This window comes from Manacus vitellinus, unplaced genomic scaffold (genome assembly GCF_001715985.3).
Source record: "Manacus vitellinus isolate BGI_N305 unplaced genomic scaffold, ASM171598v3 scaffold_7_pilon, whole genome shotgun sequence".
NCBI classification, from domain to species: Eukaryota; Metazoa; Chordata; class Aves; order Passeriformes; family Pipridae; genus Manacus; species Manacus vitellinus.
In genome coordinates, this window is record NW_021940813.1 from 2,741,044 (window position 1) to 2,761,784 (window position 20,741).

Below are 20,741 nucleotides of genomic sequence, written 5' to 3' on the forward strand. Positions count from 1 at the left end.
GGCTTGGGAGCATAGTGTGATTAAGAAGTATGAAAACTGCAAAATATTAAAGCCCTGCAGCAAGTCAAATTCATGAAACCACCTTCCCGCAGAACGAGCAATGCTGCCTGATGCTCTACTGGTTTGGTCTACTTTGTTCATGGGCAAAATATGGATTTTCTTCCTTGGTAGAAATGCCATATCCTCTTTTGCAAAGGGGAGGAAAGGTACAAAGCCCTTTTGATTAGCGCACAGTAGCTCTTTCCCTAATTAGCAACGTTCTTTTACAGCACTGAGAAATGAGGACTTTTTGTTTACCATTAGTTGAGGTAAGTGTATCTTGCTTTTATTTGGGTTTAAGACTACTGTAAAAGGAGTAGCTTTTCAGTTGCAGCATGGTTTGTCAAGATTACAATATTTATGACTGCATAAAATACATAAGTAAAAAAAAAAAATTATGATTTGTAGAGTTTGTTATCAAGAGCTGAGACTTACATCTTTACAGAACTGCAAATACTGGCTTCCTAACTGCTAGTTGATAATTTTGCTGGCAAGAGCATTTGTTAACTCTTTTCTTTAATCTCTACACCCTTTTGTCCAAGTGTTGTAAGAACTAGCAAGAAAGTCAGCAATAACTATGGTTCAACTGCTGTAACAGCGTTAGATAAGCTGTACTGATTCTTCATTAAAACACCCTTCGTTTGAAGCTACAACGTAAGAGGCGATTCTTTTTGTTCAAAAGAAACTACTCACATGCTCTGTGCCTTTAACACTTCACATTGATTACAAAAAATTTAACAATGCAATCACTAACATACCCCACTAATGAGAAATTATGAGATACTGCTCGATGCAGAACCCTCTGCATCAGTCAACTCTGATCGATAAGAAAGCTATCAATTTTGAAATTTAGATTTAATGCATTTCCAAGAAGCTAATGAGAAAGGAGCAACTTAAAATAAATACCATCATTAAAACTGCAAACTGTTACAATGATATATTATAAACTTGTCCTAAATAAACCTAGTGCTTCAAAAATTTACCAGTGAATTCGTATTACAAAATATGTGAAAATACAATAGAATACCACAAAACAACGTCCTTTTTTTGGGGTCAACAATGACGCCAAGATGATTCAGTCTTCACTTTTAAAATCGTTAATAGAACATATTGTAATATATAAGTTGCAATTTGGTTGAAATCTAGAGAACATCCCCACCAATTCATCTTCTTCATTCCTCCTCTAAAACTAGTGCCAAACTTCCTGTCAAAGCCGGTATTTTCTTGAAGAGCTTTAAAATTTAGCTGTTACTTACTTTCTACTACTACATTTTGGCAGCAACTATTTATTGGTCTGTTATTGCAAAAAGTGCAATTTAACAATAAACCAGTCTGAAGGTCATTCTATGTCTTGAGGATACATACCATATATTTCTTTAAAAATAATCATACTTTTGTAAGCAATACTTTACAGTAGACACCTCAAATCTACCATAGATGTAAAACTTAAAACGAGAAAAATTTAGTCTCTAAATCTTTATACACATATTTATATTCGAGTTTCTATATATATTATATATATACACAAGCACAAGAGTATATATAAAATATATATAATCAGATTCAAAAAAGAACAAAAACTGGGCACTGTACATAAAATCTTTTTAAAACTCAAACAATAGAAAAACTTTAAACATTAAACAATTTTAATAAAAGTTTCTGTACAATGCTAAGCAGTTTTATTTACATATAGAAAATGTAATAGGAGTAGTGTTTGAAATTACAGAACTCCTTAAAATTTCAATGGCAGGTAATCTGGAAAAAATAACAGCATTCCATTCACAAATATTTTCAAGCAATAAATATGTATTTATAAATAGTGTAAATTTACATCAAGATTAGAAACAAAAATCACAAATCTGAAGTTTATTCCTTAGTCTATGTGCAACCCATTTATCTTTGTGACTTGGCTGTTAATTGTTTTAAATTTTATTTAGGAACCAAAAGTGTAACCGTCATGGTTTCAAAACAAGACAGAAAAACATAAAAGCAGTAAAAAATTTATATCACCTAACTCTTCACATTAAAAAAAAAAAAAAAAAAAAGTTGCCCAAAGAAAGACTTAAAATTTCTAACTACCTTACAAAGAAATGACCAGCTAAGCTAGTACTTTTTCCAAGGGAAATTCTGAAGGGGGAAAAATGGATGAAACCAACTCATCAGCCCAGAAACAGAGAAATACAAAAGAGGTGGTCTTCAAGTCAGTAGTCTGTATAATGTTGCCAGTTTTGTCAGATATATACAAAACATGGAATTATTTTTTTTTTTTGAAGTACAGCTGGATGAGCTTTATTTGTTTTGAGTTCTGGAGTAGGAGGCAGTGCTCTCTCCTGTCCAGTTGGTTGACACTCCGCACTTGGAAGGTTGCATAGACACAGCTTTCAGCCAGCAGCCTTACGGGATAGCTACAAAAATCAGTGGTGCAGAACTGGGTCACTTCCTGAATATCAGAAAAGTTTTCATTTAATGTCCATGAAAAAATGTCAAGATGAGGAGGATGGCAATGGAGGAGCCTGAAAGAGAAAACATTAAATTACCTTTTCTACAAGGGTGCAAAACTCCGTGCTTAACCAAGACCTGCACAAACTGCAACCATGAGAGTTTAAAGTCACACACACTACTCTTTTTACACTTCAAGACTCTTTCAAGTAGATACTGGCATTTTTTTTCCAACTTACTGAAATACAACATGTATTTTATGAATACTTTGCATCAGGATTTTGTCTATACTGTAGATTGGAGTGTGCCATGGGGATATCTGTGTTAATATGATGTGAGCTGCCAAAACAAGTCCCATTGTGGCAGCAAAGAGTACCACATGGGCTCAGTATAGATATAACTTTATATATTCTAAAACAGGGATTCTCAACCTGTTTACCAGTGGGGAGGGGCATGGTCCATTTGTGGCTCTCCAAATGCCTTCATTTTTTTCCCCTCTTCCACCTGAACAATAACACACACCCCCGAAGTGAGGGTATCAGTGGAAAGGGTCTCAGATTCTCTGACATGGGGACAAAAAGCCTCAAAAGTGAAGCCACATGTCTTCCTCCTGCCTGCTTTCAGGAGACGAGGTCTAGAAGATACCTTTCTGCTCCCCAGCATTGCACTTCATGGCGTTCCATCAAAATACTGAGTCTGATGGGGTTTTATTCTCTTTTCCTGCTCCTCAGTGGAATCCCTTCAAGAAGCTGCTCACAGTCTCTAAAGACACTCCAGATCACATCACAGTACCCACTTATGAAACACTAACACTGGCTTATCCCCACGTTTGCTCTGTGTACTTTACCCCAAAGGGTCTCTCTGCCCTATTGTACCTTTGCTCTCTGAGGTTATTCTTCCAACAAACCTTAACTCTCTTCCTACATCTGAGAGATGGCACTTTTAGGCTATGACTCTTCCCAACTGAGACCTATTCCCTTTAAAAGAAATGAATGAGCACATCAGTTTCACATGAGAACAATCACTATTGTCCCCCAGGGCTACAGCCTCAGGTTTTGGTGGGGGAAGGAGCTACTCACAGGTTGAGAACCCTTGTTCTAGGGACAACATCACTACTGTTACCTACACAGTGTTATAAACACAGATAACAAAATGCTCCTCCCTCCCCTTTTCTTCTCCCCCACACAAACATTATTCCCCATTTCCACTCAACTGGATGAAGTATCTGAGAACAGGTGTTTATTTATATGCTTTTCTATAACAGATCATCACTTTGAAATTGCAGTATTCCACAAACTATAATGACAGTGACCTCCTAGAAGTATAAACTGAAGTTCAACCATCTCAGGCTCTGTAGGACTAATGAAGAGAATTAAATTCAGAGGACATGGTCCCACACTCTCACCAGCCTCTACTGCTGAACCTTGAGGCCTTAACTCAAAAGATCACAACTTAGCATGCTAACAATACATGAAATAACCAAACACACATTTTCTGCAGCACCTGGAAATGAACCAAAGGGCACAGCCCCTTACTGGGCTGTCGTAATAAATTCAATATGAAATTCTCATAACACTTAGTCCAATGTTTGTCTCCTCTGACAGAAAGGCAAGGCTTATAAATACATCCAGCATCGCTTTCATCGTGGTTACAAAAAAGCCATCTTTGCCTGAAACAATGAAACCTGGGTGAAACGTTAGGACAGTTGTGCTGACACAGTTCAAAGCAGCAGGCTGCCATATATAGCACAAAGCTATAATGGCAAAGAGGCTTTTTGCTTTAAATTGAAATGCAAAGGAGGCCCCAAGCCAAAAGACAGAACTGTTTGAGAGCATCCACTTGCTAAGCAGAAGGACAGCGCCGATTTGGGAGTAGGGATGGGTGGGGAAGGGGAAGGAAGGGGTCTGAGTGCATAGGATGCTCTGCTGCTATACTGACTTCATACCACAACCAATGTATTAGAGATGCTCTTGAACCTGGTGCTAGTTTCTCCAAGCTTCACTGTCCTGATTCTTCCCATCTCCATCTGATCCAGTTATGGTCTTCAGGTGATCTCTATTGGATTTTTAAAGCCACAACTTTATGAATTGTAACATCATACTTTTCCTGAAAACTCAGTGGTTACGTTCTGCAGTAAGTTACTGAAGTATTTCACACAATTCTGACTCTTCAGTGTTTTGTTCTGTAAATATCACACACAACCCATACCTCCATTTGCATTAGAAAGTCCACGGTACTCGTACAGTGGAGCACCAAGACAGTCTACAACTGCTTTACAAATAATGTATTTATGCACCCACTTATTAATTTGACTTACTAATGTAAATTGATCATAGACTTGCATCAAGTCCTCCATTTTGTACTGTTCTAGCACCACAAAGTTTTCCAGGTTCGTGCTTATCTTTCGTGCACAGTCTTGGCAATGTACAACGTAGGTCTTTCGAGAATTGCTCTCACTAGTGACAAAAAGCAGATCAAAGACTTCCACCTATGAGAAGGGAAACACGAAGCCAAGTGTTACAATTTCAATTTTTAAAAAGTTAAACCATGAAAAACTGTATTTTCTTCAAGATTTACAACCTTACCCCACGCATGAAAAGAGAAAAAATGAGATTTGTTCATGGAAAAAAATCTATTCTCCTAAGGCTGAGGCAGAGAGGTGAAATATTGTAAAACCACTAATATTGCACTTAGGATGTCTGCATGAACAGCGCTACGGGAAAGCTTTGGGTCAATATTGACAAAGCAGGATTCATATGCTGAATGGGGCTTACTCAGTAAGGAGGGGATTTATAACAATTATACCTAATTTTCCTTTTTAAAATTCGTCTGCAAAAGAAGTTCGTGATTTATTTCCTTACTACTGAGTCACGTGCTCATCCTGCCCAAGAGGCTCAGTCAGAAGATAACTAGAAACTGATTTTCAGGGGGTAGGAAAATTTTATTTTCTTTTAAGCTTGAAAATTATAATCCCATAGTTTAAAGCAACTATTAACAGAAAGAAGTATAAAAAAATGTAAGCAAAAAGGTATGTCCTGTGAAAAAAATACACTTAAAATTCTCTCTCTTCTGGGGGTGTTGTTCACTTCTGAAATGAAAACAGATACACCTTTAAAATGAAGCCCAGCAGATCAAATTACATGCAGGAAGGGATATAATAACTGAGAATTGGAAATCGACCTAGTGAAAAACAACGTTGTGGAAGTACTGTGGGAGAGACTGCAGCAAAATACAGGCTGTGTCCAGAAAAACTTCTGGATAAGCTCTCTGAAGACAGTGCTGCATCACATACATGTGCTCACAGCATAGAAAAGATGCTGCAACTTAAAAGCAAAATTTAAACAGCAACAACAACAACAACAAAAGACAGGGCAAAATTTAAATCAATACTGCAGTAGTGCACAAGCCCAAGACATATTTTTACTGACCTCACAAATGCTACAGTAATGAGCTGGCTCGTCCTTCGCTCGCCCATGCCAGACTATCTCCTTTCCTGCAGCAATCAGAGCTTCCCGCAGTGTCTGACACTGTTTGAGAGTTCTTAACAGGCAGTACCTGCAACCAAAACCAGTTGTGTGTTCAGTTCGACATTCAGCTTTACAGCAAGACTCAAACAGGCTGAAATCTCTTCCCCTGTACCTGGAGGTTGCTCTTACTCTGGGATTTCAAAACCAGCTGCCCAGTAAGACTCACTGGACTCACGACTTGGGGAGAAGTCACACCATGTGCTCATTCATGGACCTCTGTGTAGTTTTGTTCCATTTCAGTACTGCCCCTTGCCCTGCAAACAGGCTGTACCTTTCTTCTTTGTACCTTTCTTTTTTGGACTGAAACGCATGAATGCCCTTTTAAGCACAATAAAACAATTTGTGTTTTCAAAAGCGATCCACGTATTTTATTTTGAACTATAAATTTCTCAGCACAAAGTGAGCTTGAACTGCCAAGTTCAACACACCTGTTTACATTTTGTGTGACGACAGCCTAGTCCAAAGAACTGTTTTAACATCCTAAAAACCCTGGTACTTCCTCAGCACCACTAATTTCAACGATCCCAAGTCTGAAACCCCAAGTTCTGCCAGGAGTCATTCTACACACAATGGAAACAGGTTCTGCCAACATGTATCTTGTTCCATGAAAAAGGAAAACGAACACACAGGTTGGTATTAGAGAAATAAGTCCTTTCACAAGAAAAAAAAAAAAGAAAAAAGAAAAAAATTTACAGAAAAAAATAAATCTAACACTTATTTTATGAATGAAGAAAAGAACCACTCAAATGTCAAATTAAAATCCACAATTCCCTGTCATACTTCCATAAAAGCTAAAAAAAAAATTAAATAATTTTATTGGCACAATTCTCTACAGCTCTCTTCTGTACAAGAAAATATAACTTGTTCTCTAGCACTTTATGAGCTATAGACATTTTCTAAAAAAAAGCTGGCAAAATAGGTCACCAGATTTCTAAATTACAATGTTATTTACAATAATTTTAGCTCTCAGCTATGCTATTTATTTGAGCTGCAGCCTTTGCAGCCTTTAATTTTCTCCTCCACAGGGTGGTTACGTTACATGCTCATTAGATGCAGAAGGAAGATTGAAAAAAATTAAGGGGAAAAACAAACATTGGACAGAAAACAAAGTGCTCAAGAGTTCTATCAAATGTTTTCAACTTGATCCTCTCATTTTAAAGCCTTAAACGTGTAATATATACATGCTGTATTTTTTTTTTAAGTTTCTTTCATGTGTTCCCAAGTAGTTAACAGAATCTCGGGCTTACTTTTGAGATACCCTCGTCTTCTTTTACACTCATACTGTTCATCCTCACTAAAAACAAATCTATGGCTCCATTAACACCCTCACTGTAAGGGCAACCCAAAACTGAAAGTGTGTTTCTCTCTTAAACATCTGATTTCTGCATACCAAATTTCAAGAAGATTATACAGCTCATTAAGCTGTGACTCCTTCAACACTTCTGAAGTTTGATGTGAGTGGGACTTACGACGTCAAGGCCAAGCATATGTGGTAGCTGATGTATTGACTCACTCGAGTGTTGGGCCATCGTGCTCCTGACAAGCTCAGGAACTTTGGAAAAGCATTCCTTTGTGCAGTGCAGCCCTGTGTCAAATAAACTTAGGAGCTACCACATTCTTCTGCTGTTACCTGCAAGAGTCTTCAGGGACGCCAAAGAGCAACTGGAAGCACACCTGCACACTTGCCACCATTGTTCTCCACTCCTGACTTCCAAGAATTTTCAAAGTGTTATTTTGGAAGAGCTTTCTAGCGCTACTGATGTGAAAAAAGTAGTGCCCAAAATGTAACCCACTTAACAGCATCACTGCAATGTCTGCCAAATTTGCAACCAAAGCAGAAAACAACAGCTAGATGGTGAAATTCCTCTCCTTGGATAAAATTCAGGTCCTAGTAATGGCACTTGAAAATATAAATGTTAACTATTTCATACTGTCAAGTATGAGAGAAAGCATACAAACTATCCCTTTGAAAATGCACTATTTCCTGAAGTTTGAGAAGCCTAAAGAAAGCCAAAAAGGTGCCTAGCAGAGTCACAATGTGCAAGTTAAATGGGGTCAGCTTTTAGTACGGTAAACTTGCTTTTATTCTTGTTCAGTAAGAATTCAGCTAAAATCTACACCATCTCTCTTTCTCAAATTCTTTACAGGTATGGTATGAAGATATGAGTAAATCATGTCCAGTCAAATTCAAATATTTAACAGAAGATTTAAAAATGGACATCACCCTGATTTATTCTAGAAGGGCAGTGAGAAAAGTGTTTGAATATTTAGATATGGAGTAAAACTTCTCAAAGTGTGGAGATCATCCCAATGGCAATCCAGAACTGACCTCTTAGTACCTTTCAGTAATACATCTTCCCTGATACTTAAAATGTATTTTATCTGGCTTCATGGTTTTGTGCAAAATAACTTCTTCCATGTCATGTTCTTTTACATTTCTGAAACTATTTTTGTAAAAGAACTTAGTATTTCAGTGACTTTGGAATTAATTTTTTAAGCCTTTATTACTATGTTCGCACTACCTCTAAAATTCTTCCCTTCCTCAGATGCATTTGTAAAAGTCCTTCTGGCTTCCATCTAAGAAGAGGTTTGCAGTTAATTTTTCTTTTCTTGAGGGTTGTCCTCCCTCAGCCAAGTTTTAAATCATTTTGTCTGCTGTGTTCCTGCTCACAATTCTACTGTTAAAAGCAAATCCTTCAAAAACATCTCATGAGAAAGTTTCAGGTTTTGCCCTTTGCCTTTTATCTATCAAGACAGCACTGAACTGCACATTAACTAAAAATATAACAAGGCTTCAGATTTCTTCCAAAAGCAAAGTTTCCTTCTATTACTTTTTCCCTTCTGCTATTCTGTTTCTTTTCATTGCTAATCTGTTGATGCATCTAATTTAGATGTATGCTCAAATTTTAGTTTATTGCCTCTGCAGTGGTTACTCTCACATAACCCACTAAGATATATTTGTATTTATATTTTAAACTGAATTAAAAACTACTTTTTATCGTTTTCCGAGAGTTATTCTTTTGTACTACTCTGATACCTAAGAAGCCCCAGAGACAGAAGTCAAAGCTACCTAAACACTTTGTGTACCTTCGATGTGCAATTTTAGATAGACCTGTGCTTGGCAAAAAGATGACAGCTGTGTCACTTATTTTTATTTCCTGATGACAAATGAAGTCAGCTATCCAAGAAGAAATTCAATCAGGTCTATCAAAAATCACTATTTTTCAGGCATTTCTATGCACAGGCATACACACACTCACATATGTATAACACACAAATGTCTATACTCTGTACATAAGAAAATACAGGTGCAGTGGACAACAGCTACTTCCCAGCTGGTGTTGTTTTCCTGCAGACAAGCTGTCCATAGGCAAATTAGGGAACTTTTCTTGTAACTTAAGAAAACCTATGAAGGTTTCTGCATTTCCTTATGATTACAAAGCCAAGGCCAGACACCAGACTGTGGTGACACCCATTTCTAGTAAAAGCTAAACCATAACTACAGGAGTGACTACCATGAAGAGTTATCTCAGGCTTCTGCTACTGGATGCCACAAACCAGAGCTGATCATCCCACCTTCTTCCCCTCTGCACACACAGCATGGAACTTGGGATCTGGCTGCCAACTAACCTGGAAGGAGGGCTTAATCCAAGCAAACTGGAAATGGGTTCAGTGGACTGGATAAGTGAAGGCATGCACGACCAAGGTTTCTATCTGCTCCTCAGCATCTCTGTTTATTTGTAATGTACACCTAAAATTTGCTAGAAAAAGCTGAGTTGCTGTCAGCCAGCAAGACAAAGGGAAACTACCATTTTGTCCTCTGTGTTTCTCCACGACGTTTTAAAAGATTCTCTGGGAGGAGGATGCTGTGCTCAGTCATGTTTTTCTCCCTTTAAGTCTAAATTGTGGCAAAAACCCCCAAACTTGTGCAAATGCAAAATACAGGTGGCAAAAATATCAAAATCATGTTTTGGCAAAAACATTCCAGAACTGCTTTGAGTTTTACAGTAGATGCCTGCTGGGCTTGGGAAGATATATACATATATATAAAGATAAAAGTGAAGTAAAGCTTGTGGATTTGTTTTTTTTTTTTTAAATGGACTTTTTGGCTTCCTCCCTCCCACGCCCTGTTTCTTTTCCCCCTCTTTCTCCTTTCTAACTATTTAGTTTTTATTCTCCCTTTTACGACAGCTGGCATTTGGAATGTGAGCACTAATTGCATAATTGAAGGGGAAGGACTGTCAGGCCTTCAGAAATATTTTCTTTACCCTAGATATCAGTTACTAGATTTTAAGCAATTATTCACACATACATGCTATCCCATAATCAAGTTTTGCAGCAGCTATAATCCTCCTTGTCTTACTTCCAACATTCTTGGTCCTTATAAATTTAACATTTCACCAATTCCACCATTCTGTAACAGATGTTCAAGCCTAAATTAAATTCCTACTGTAAAAAGGTGTCTCACTCAGATGTCACCAATAAATCCTACTGGGGGAAAAAACTGAAATTCTTTTCCTTTGCCCTTTTTTGCAGGTTAATTCACCTGTTTTTTTAAAGATCCATTTCAAGGCACGTAACAAAAGGATTCAATGCTTGTGGATCCAGGATGTTGATAAGACTAAGAAATGCTCAGAAGTGCTTTGGTACTTAGGCAAAATAGAGAGTGCTGCTACCAGAGGATTCTCAGGATGAGTAATTTCCTTTGGAATTCATTCACCCACTCTTCTTAAGACAAACCTACATTATCTGCCAAAATGGTCATTCATTCCTCAGCCTAGGTATGATGCTGCAATATGATTTATATTTCCTTGAAGTTGCACTCTTCAAAGAAAATCACTAAAGATTCTTAAAGCCTGGAATATTCCTGCATTTTGGAATATTGTATGAGAAATGTCACTAAACTCAATTATCATTTTACACATCAATCAATTCATTGTTCAAAAGAAAGAGCAAAGAAGGCTTTCAAATTCCTACTTGCTTCTATTTAAAAGATTTATACTGGATCTCCAAGTGATAGAGTGAGAACACTAACTAGAAGTTCTAGAAATGTAGAATTAAGTTTAACTTTGCTGTAAAAATGGATAAATATTCTAATATTTGGGTTGATGACCTAATTTTCTTATTTCTGATTGTATATACTCTGAGCAGCTGCTGTGATCTAAGCCAACTGTTTCTGTCAAGTGCTGAATTAAGTCTATGGCACATTTAACTAAAAAGTTACTTAGATGATTCTAAAGCTATGCCACAATAACATCACATAACACACAACAAAATTAAGGATATCTATAAATGGTGTGTTTGAAAAACAGGATCTAAAATAACTTTGGGTTTGGTTCTCAGGAATGGTCTTACAAAGAATTACTTACAAGTCAACTACTGGTTTGTGTATGAAAAGCACACAACAGATGTTCAAATGAGTAAAACTTACTTTATCATTTCAAAAAGCTTTGGATCTGAGACCTTGATATTTCGAGCCATGTTCCATGAGAGATGAACCATGGGTACTATGGACTTCACGCTCTGCAGCTTATTCCACTCGTACCGTTCCACTGCCAATTTGTATTGACAGGCTACACAAAAACAAAATCATAGCAGCAATTAATCAAGTCTAGAAACAATTATCAACCAAGATGATATGGTTATAATAAAAAATTATGTGTTTTATAGCTCAACTTCATTTGCAATGACCCACTCGTTGCAACTACATTTCAATTCTATAAAGTGTCTTTTAAAAAGTGTATTTATGATGCTGAAAGAACAAATACCACAGCAGCAACAAACACCTGTGAAAACAAGTTACTGATAAGTGTTCTATTTCTGAGGTGAACAGGGTGCAATATTTCAAAAAGAGTTAATTACTAAACTTTCAAATATTCCACAATGAAAAAAAAAAATCTAGATCTGAAATGTCTGCATCTCACTCTATTCACTCTTTATCATAATTTTACACTGCTATGGTATATAATCTCTCCTTGAGATTCGTTGCAGTGAGTCAGACTTTTCATTAAGCAGCCTACTCACCCCACCCTTCTTTTAAAAATGTTTTACAAAATTTACTGTGACTGAACATGTGAGCTCTGTATCAGTCAGTCATACAATCCTAGAGATATACTGTTATTGCACCATATAAAGACATACTTTAAACTACCTAAAAAAACCAGAAGTTTTTTGGAAGTACATTCTCTTCAAATGCTTGACAGAATCTTGTTTTAACCAAAATTTCTTCCTGTGTTCAAACCTAAAAACTTTTCAAGACTACAGTTCAAAACTAAAGACTTCTAGAACAGTAGGTCTGAGAAATCTAGTGTTCTTTCATGAACAAAATTTTACAAGTGTTTGCATTTCCTGATGCTTTCACCAAAGAGCTATCAAGTACCCCCACCAAAGTTAGAGAAACTCTTAGACAGGGTAGAGTGCAGTTTGCTGAGAGAACAAATTTTGGGAGAAAAAGTTAAGAAATGGCCTAGCAAAACAATGTATCAATTAATATAAACATTTTATTCTTACAAGCCCATTCAAAGCACAAGTGCCAAGGCTGCATTCTTGCTGCTTTCCCTTCCTCTTACAATGGAATTATTTACAGCCTTCAACACGTCATGTTTTAAAAATACAGCACATTGATTATTTTTTAATCTACTAAGGCATGGTAAATTAGCAAGAAATGGCAGGTTCTGTGACACAGGCAGTACAATGTCACCTAATAAAGCAGTTCAGCCCAGGCACTGCTCAAACACACTCAAACACACCTGTAAGAGGGCCGACGTTCCACGCGATGTTGTTGCACCAACCGATAGCCTGAACCCAGTGAACAGTGCCAGCATTTATCCACACCAAATCCCCTGGTCTCTGAATAAATCTATAAACTGGGACATTGGCTTCATACAAATCTTCCAAGTTTGGCCACCAAGATCCCATTAGGAAATTCATATTGTTCCTGAAACAACAGGAAAAAAAAAGTCTTCAGCATTTACCAATGGACATGTTCAGCAGCAGATACTTCAGTGAAATTACCTGTGAAAACTCATCATCACCATAAATAACTTCTGCAGCTAATCAGTGACCCAGCAAGACCAGTCAAAAGGAAAAGTTTCACATATAAAATTCCTGATCATAATTCCCCATTTCACATCCTGCAGTAACAGAACCCCTAACCATCCAACTGCCCATGTGAAGTCAGTTTATGGCTTCAGATTATGACCTATTTTCCTTTAAGTTTCTCAGTACTTTGTTAATGCTGAGGCAGAGAAACCCTTGGTCAGATCTAGTGTGACACAGGTGCTGGATGCTGCTTTTTTAACCAGTGCTTGATTTTCCATACAGACCATACCAACTCCTAAGGATGTTCAGTTTTGAACACGTTCTCACACTGTCTGCGTGTGTGAATGTGATGCTTGTCCACAAAACAAGCAACCTCTTGGCAAAATTTAAATTGTGATCCACAGGTCTATGCTATGTTCAGCCAAAGAATGTCAACTCTCCTGAGAATCATGGAAAAACACCTCCATATGGATTTCCCAAGTATGGACTCTTCCACTAAGGTAATGCAAAATAAAGTCATTTTACTGTGCACCATGAGAGATTGCTTGCAATGCACAGTTTTCAAAGACAATTCAGTGCCTCTTACCAGGCACTGTAGACCTTTTGTGAGGTTACCAAGATCTCAGTTTCTCTGTCACCCTCAGAAAGACAGTGTCATGAGAGTAAAAGGCATTTTGTGTCAGCGACATTGGAATTGCATCAGTGGAATTACATTTTTGAGATGGCCAATCTTTGGAAAGGTGGATGGAATAAGAACAGTTGTCAGTAGATAGGCAGAAAATCCAGACTACAGAGACACTGAGATTTATTTGCAGAGCTCTGGAAAAGTCCTGAAGTCAAAAGCTTAATCCAGTTTTAACTGGGCAAGACAAGAAAAAAAAAAATTCTCCCACAAAATCAACTTCAGAGGCTACTGCTTGAACACCAGCATGATTAGGGGACACGACTGCTGCTCCCCCATGGTTTTTTTTGGTGGGTGCATGTGCAAATATGTTTTGTTTTGTTTGTTTTTCAAGAAACCATTCTACACAGGGCACAACACAGAAACCCTAATCTTAAGAGCTGGCTGAGCAGCTCCCCAGTGCTCAGGGTACCTCAGTTTCTCCAGTGAAGTACAATAGCAATAGCAGAGGTCAACTTTAACATGCAGGACAGAGTGCCTGGATAAACAGCAGGGCTATGATAGATTTTGTGATGTGGAAAAATTACTACTATGAAAACTGGAATGATGCCATATAGTCCACACTGGTAGCAGGCAGCTACTAAACTTCTGAGCCCCCTTAATGTAGTATAAATGTGAATCTTGAACCTAGATGAACATTTACTACTACCAATCTCTCATTTCTTGTATTTCCTTCATTTCTATTTTGGAAAAAAAAAAACAAGTAATGGACCTAATGTCAATTTTTGAGAGCAAAGCTACCACAGGCAATCCAAGTTTCTGTACATTGTACAAACGTCCTATTTTGTATAAATTCTAGATTTTTCATTTTGACTCACTTTAAAAGACTTTTCTGACTACGTGGAAAACCCATAAAATAACATCCCCATACAACACCCTCGGTAATTTCCCCCCTCAGGTCTCAGAAAGGCACAGAGAACTTGATAAAAATACAGAGAAAAACAGCATGGCCAGCTTACTTTTCACAGAAGTCATTCATGACACCCCAATAGCTCTCAGGGACAACAAACCACTCGCAGTCACCTGGACCAATATTTATATTTACTGAACAGAAGTTGTTATTTTCTTGATGACCTGATAGAGGAAAATAAACACACTTTACATAAGACTGTTCTATCAAAATAATGCCATGAAAATGCAAAGATACAATTACTAAAAAAACTTACACCACAGCTTAGGTATTTGTATTTTTTATATGACACATAACACCGTTTAGGTGCTTCAAACAATTAAGCTACCAGTGACAAGAGAATCCTCCTTTGTTAGTTTGTGGAAAATGAAAAGTTGGAACCATCAATCTTGTGAATCTGACCAATATTTCAGCAGTTCCCTCCCTGTAGAAATAAATGCTGTAAAAGCTCAGATTTTTTGTTTCATGATATCTCTTGACAGTCCCAGTCAGGTGCAAAACTTCATCATTTCAGGTACTGAAAAGACAAGTACTAAGAAAACCCTTCTGAAAGAGCTTTCAAAATCAATGTAGAAATGCCAGTATTTTATCTTCTTTTGACAGCTGGAAAACTGAGCCATAATCCCTAATGGAATTTTCTGAAGTTGTACTTCAGAAAAAAGCAGATCCTGAAATTTAGTCCAGATACCTCAAGTCTCAGTCCAGGCCCCTAACACAGCACTATTCATCATGGAGGGTTCAGTCCTATTCTCAGACAATAAAGAATCTAAAATACTAAAAACCAAACTGATTTTTATGATTGCACAAGACCTACTTGGGGAGCCTATAAATACTGTCCAAACCTATCCTATTTTTCTCCTAAAAGAATCCAACACTGCATGCAAGAGGTCAGTATGGCAATTATCCAGCACTGCAGAAATCCAGAAATTTCCACTATAAGGGAACTCAGCACTTCGTACACATAAAGCTCAGTTAAACAAGTAATAAAAGAAATACTCAATAGGTACAATTTCATTATGTTGAGGCATGCTGTGAGACATAGAAGATCTGCAGGGCAGTTAAATCAATACCTCAGCAGTAGAAGCTGATTTTTTCATGCAGAAATTATACTCACCTGGTGTCCTGCTTCCTGGAACCTTCATGTACAGCTGCACTGTGTTCATGCCCAGGATGGTATGACCAACATGGCTTAGAAGATTTCCTGCTGATACCACACGTACAAAAGCAGGAAGTTTTGTCAGTTCATGGAGTTGCAACTTCCACCTGCAGCAAAATAGCAAATTGACAAACTGTGAATCCCTAAAACTCTCAGAAGAGTTTGGGAAATATAAACATTTTTGAAAAATTGTTAGCACAGGTATCTGCATTACTCTTTCCATTCTGAAGTATTTCCAAACACAACCACGGATCTGACGGGCAAGTTGAGGGGAAAGAGAGTTCTGTAGCAAAAGCTAAGAATACAGATCAGATGATCTGGCATCTACTGGGATCCTACAAGAACAATTCAAAGCATCAAAATCCAATTCCCTAAGAGCCTCAGGTTAGTTATGCTTAGGTTAATGTAAAATCTCTCTCCCAACAGTTTATTCAGAGTGAGTTTAGTAGCAACTTTTTTGATCCTACTGATGGAATTTCCTTTAGAATAAAATAGTGTTGATATTTTAAATTTTATAACCAACTCTAGTCACATAAGTGGATACACACACTGATCTTTCAGTGATTATACCACAAAAGTCCTCATCATCTTAAGCAATCCTTATTCCCCAGACACCCTTAACTTTTCTTCTGCTCTCATGATTGAGGAGGACCACAAGTTTTGCCCTCCAGCTGGTAGGACTGACAGTCTAGACATGCTGGACCTTTTATGGAAATATGTACTAACTGGAAACTGAACCAAGGAAATAATTGTTACTGGACAATAAAACCATGTTTCAGAGTATTTCTAGTATTTTCTAAGTTTTTCTAAGCTACCTTCATCTACTCACAGAAGGATATATAAAGAATACTCATTTGTTCCCTATTTTTTTTGAAGCTCTGGGAGAGGTATCATGGCTTCTCCACAGGCAAGCACTGGTCTGGTCTTTACTACATATTTTGATTTTGTTCCTGGATAAAGAAGCAAGAGTTATGAAAAAGTGGAAACAGAAAAGATGACAGTGTGAATGAAAAGAAAAAAATCTCATCCCGAGTAACAAAAATTGAGACAAACAAAGAAGAAAAAAACTTCAACCTTGCAATTTCTACCCAAAGACTAAAAACTTGGTATTGTCAGAAGCAACTAAAGTTGTAAGCAAATGATTTAAAGCCTCATAATGAAACAAAGGGAATGGATTAGAAGGAGGACTAGAAAGAGCAGTTTTTGATGGATGTTTAAATTCATTTCTGGAAAAACAAAAATCCTGGAAAGGAAAGTTTGAAAAGATATTTTAGTGTGAGAAGGACTCGTAACAATAGTTTTGAGACCCATTTCATTGTGGAAATGGGGTGTGCAACTGGAATTGGGTTTATCAACAGACTGACTGATGTCTGAGAAGAATACACTGGATTTCCAGGGGTGTCATACTGTAGAATACCACTGTGAGCAGCAGAAACTGTAATCAACTTACTTCTTGTCATCTGACAGGTCAATGTTGGTCCCAAACTTGATTGTTTTAAAAGGTCCTCTTCTCCTCCTCCCAGAGCTACAAATGTAAAAAATATAAACAAGTGAATGTAAAAAATGGAAATGTAAAATACCACATAAAACCAACTGCAGAATTAACACAGTTATACCACACTTACTTATCAGAAGATGTGGATTCATTATCTGAGTGGTCCTTGTGGTGACTCTTCTTCTCATTTTCCTCCTATAAAACGCATTTTTAAAATGTTTATATATATATATACACACACATACATACATAAAAGAACATATGTAAAATATATAGGTATAAAGCACATTTGTTTGGAGACGCTGAAACAATCTTTGAAATATCCATATCTGAGATTTTGTGTCAATATTTCCGTCAAGAAAATAAAAAAAGTTAGAAAAACAATTCTTCATGATTGCAGATTCAGTGAAACTCAGGCCAGGACAAGAGAAAATGCCTACACTGCAAACATTTCTGGCCTGCATCAGAGGTGCAAATGAGTCTGTTGTTTTGCTTCCTTATGCAGGTGAATCCATTCTTAAGGAATACTGTTAACTTTTTCAGACTAGAACATCCACCTTCCTTCAAAGTCAGGCAGGTATCCCGAGATGAAACTAGGATGACTAATATTTATAAAACTAATTTTATAAAATCCATTACATAAAATCTCTTGAATTTTTCATAGCCATATGCTATTTTAGCACCGCAGTGGCTGGGACCATGACGAGTGGAAAAAAGCCATCCAGTATTAAATGATGCAATTTGATCTTTTTAGCAGAGCACACTCAAACTCCTATTCTAAAGACTTCTATTTTGGCAAGTATACAGACACAGAAGGAAAAAGGAAGAGACAAAAAGGAGGAATGAACTGTCTGGAGTCTATCCAAAGATCTCTGGCTTTGAATGGGATTGTTGTTAAACCTCAAAGTGCCCTATGTACCTGAGAAAGTCTTATTCATCCTTTGAATGAAGGACAAAGAGAAACAAAAAGGAACCTCGTGATGATGGATTTATCAAATACTGCAAGACATGTTAGGAAAGCAACGTAATAGCTGTGAGAGGAATAAAGAAAAAAAGATCACTTAGGGCAAGCCAAGAGGATTGTGGTTGTAGAAAGAAGAAATAAAGCTTTCATTTGAACACTGAAAAGTCACCTAAGGACAGGTCAAAGCAGTGTTAGGCAAAGGACACATGTACACTGTCTTTCTAATTTCCAGAGGAAAAATGAAAATCATCACTCTGAAAATTATTTTATGTATTGCATTTTTACAACCAATTTGTAAAAGTGATAAAAAAATCCCAGAAAATCCTGCAGTTCATATATTGGTTCAAATCCAAAGGTGAGGCTTTAAGTGGTAAGTGATCAAAGATTTAAACACGTGTGTGTGTGTGTATATATATATATATATATATATATATATAACATTCCAGTGTTGTAATGTTTTCCAGTACCTCTGGAATAATGTGCAAGAACACAACGCTGGTGTGACTGTTCAAGGGGCACCAAAAAAGTTCAGTCAATATCCTACCTACATTTATTACCACTGCAGAGGAAGAAAAATCCCATTTATGTTACAAGCTCTTGATGACTTCCATGCCCCACACTTTCCAAAGGTTCCCTGTTTCTTTTCTTCATCCTGTGTCAGTCTTGCTGTCTAGATTCCCTTCTGTTCTCTTCAACTACCAATTAAGTTCTTTGTTTCTAATCCCTTCCTCTAAAGCACGAAGTTTAAATTTGGATTTTCTCTTTCCTTTCTTACCAAAATTATTACTGTTTCTGTGTAATGGCAGTAAAAATGACAATAGTCAATTCCCAATGTTGGCATTTTCCCTATTTTCTAACAAACAACTGGTCAAGAATATCTTCTTGTCTTAGTTCCATCTCAGACTAATCCTAACATAAGCCTTTGAGGAGTGCCCACAGACAATGTGCTCACTACTTCAGTGAAAGTATTAAAAAGCAATAACAATAAAACCACATTTCACAGAATCACAGAGCAATAGAATAGTCAGAGTTGGAAGAGACCTTTGGAGACCATGAAGTCCAAGCCCACTGCCAAGGCAGGCAGGGGAAATATTATTGCCAACATTTCACTCTGTCACACATCTGAAATTTTTGAAATGAAACTGTTATGTTTGGAAAGCAACGAAAGACAAATATTACTGTAAACTTCTACTAAGCCACATCCAAATTAATTCATGGAATGAAGAAATCTGATTTCAAATTATGTGTGAAATTAGAAGCAACCCAAATTAAAAAAAACACACCTATTACATTCCAAATGTTTTAATATGAATTTTGACATCACTATATGAAAGCTTAAACTAACAAGCTTTTAAAATATGCAATAACCGTGAGCTTTATGTTATGAAACTTAAGTTTACACCAAACATTCTGGAGGGACAATAACATTATTTGACCCTCTCTTCAAAACAGATTTTGCAAATTTACCTGTACTCTTCATGCTTAAGGAAATGTCTCCTTTCCCTTAGCAGCTTGTGTTTGTTTTCAACAGCCATTATTAAATGGTTCCAGAGTCAACATACAGTTTGTGAACTATAACCAACAACAACAATGAACTTACCCTTAAAGACTCCTGGAATGAGGAGGCCTGGTACTGTGCATATTTAGCAATTGTTGTGTGAGATCTACTGCTTTCACAACGCCAGATTTTCTTTGTTCCAGTGGGGTCCCAGTTTTCATCTGCTGGCTGCAGTAGCTGTGTCCTTACTTCTACTATGTGTTCATTATTCGCTTCTACCAACGTCTTAGTAGAGAAGAGTCCTAGATCTAATAAATAGGAACAAAATTAATAAATGACAGTTAAAATATAATAAAAAAGTTTCAGGAAAATACTTGGAGTTATCTAAAGGTTTACCCTAAAGCACTTTTCTCTCTCAGCCTTCACAACACTGCACACCTGTACATTAATTATTAACACTGGTGATTAACACTCAAACAACTTTTCTCCACACAACAGTAGAAGCTCAGAATAAACTTGGCAGCTACTCTGTGGCTTATATTCCAAGAAATATTTTACATGCCTTGGGTAAAAAAATCTGTAAACAATGTTTAAATCTATTACCAATTAAGTATTTTTCAGAGCAGCTACTCTGTGGATTATATTCCAAGAACCATTTTACATACCTTGGGTAAACAAATCTGCAAACAATGTTTAAAATCTATTACCAAGAAACTATTTTTCAGACCAGAGTTATAAATGCACTTCCATCATATAACATATTTACTACCAGCAGTGATAGTTTATTTGTCTACAGACTCCAAAACGTTGTCTGGAGTCAGATTTTAGATCATTAAATCTAAACACAGATATATGCATCCAGTTTTTATGGGAAAAACATCTCGCTGTAAATTTCCACATCCACAGCTCAGCTCCTCTCTGTGCTCAACAAAATCTGCTCTGTTTGTGGTGGGTTTTTTTGACACGATCAAGATTAGAAAAAACAGCAAA

The 20,741-nt window shown here is 37.0% G+C and overlaps 1 protein-coding gene across 17 annotated transcripts in view; it reads right to left on the bottom strand.

Annotated features, from left to right (window-relative positions):
- Positions 1-303: 303 nt before the first annotated feature.
- Positions 304-20,741, bottom strand: part of KDM6A (lysine demethylase 6A) — a 117,511-nt gene continuing 97,073 nt past the window's right edge. For 9 of the 17 annotated variants that reach the window (XR_003212939.2, XR_003212937.2, XR_003212938.2 and 6 more), the window contains 10 exons: positions 19,854-20,059; positions 17,420-17,484; positions 17,245-17,319; positions 15,753-15,901; positions 14,688-14,802; positions 12,755-12,942; positions 11,437-11,578; positions 5,907-6,033; positions 4,455-4,966; positions 304-2,552 (listed from right to left, as the gene is read on the bottom strand). Coding sequence is in view for 8 of the 17 variants with exons in the window: in XM_025896243.2 (XP_025752028.1) it covers positions 4,477-4,533; positions 4,796-4,966; positions 5,907-6,033; positions 11,437-11,578; positions 12,755-12,942; positions 14,688-14,802; positions 15,753-15,901; positions 17,245-17,319; positions 17,420-17,484; positions 19,854-20,059 (1,295 nt within the window). In the remaining 9 variants the exon portion in view is untranslated. The remainder of the gene's footprint in view (positions 2,553-4,454; positions 4,967-5,906; positions 6,034-11,436; positions 11,579-12,754; positions 12,943-14,687; positions 14,803-15,752; positions 15,902-17,244; positions 17,320-17,419; positions 17,485-19,853; positions 20,060-20,741) is intronic. The other 8 variants (XM_008922853.3, XM_008922854.3, XM_008922850.3 and 5 more) reach the window with 2 other exon arrangements.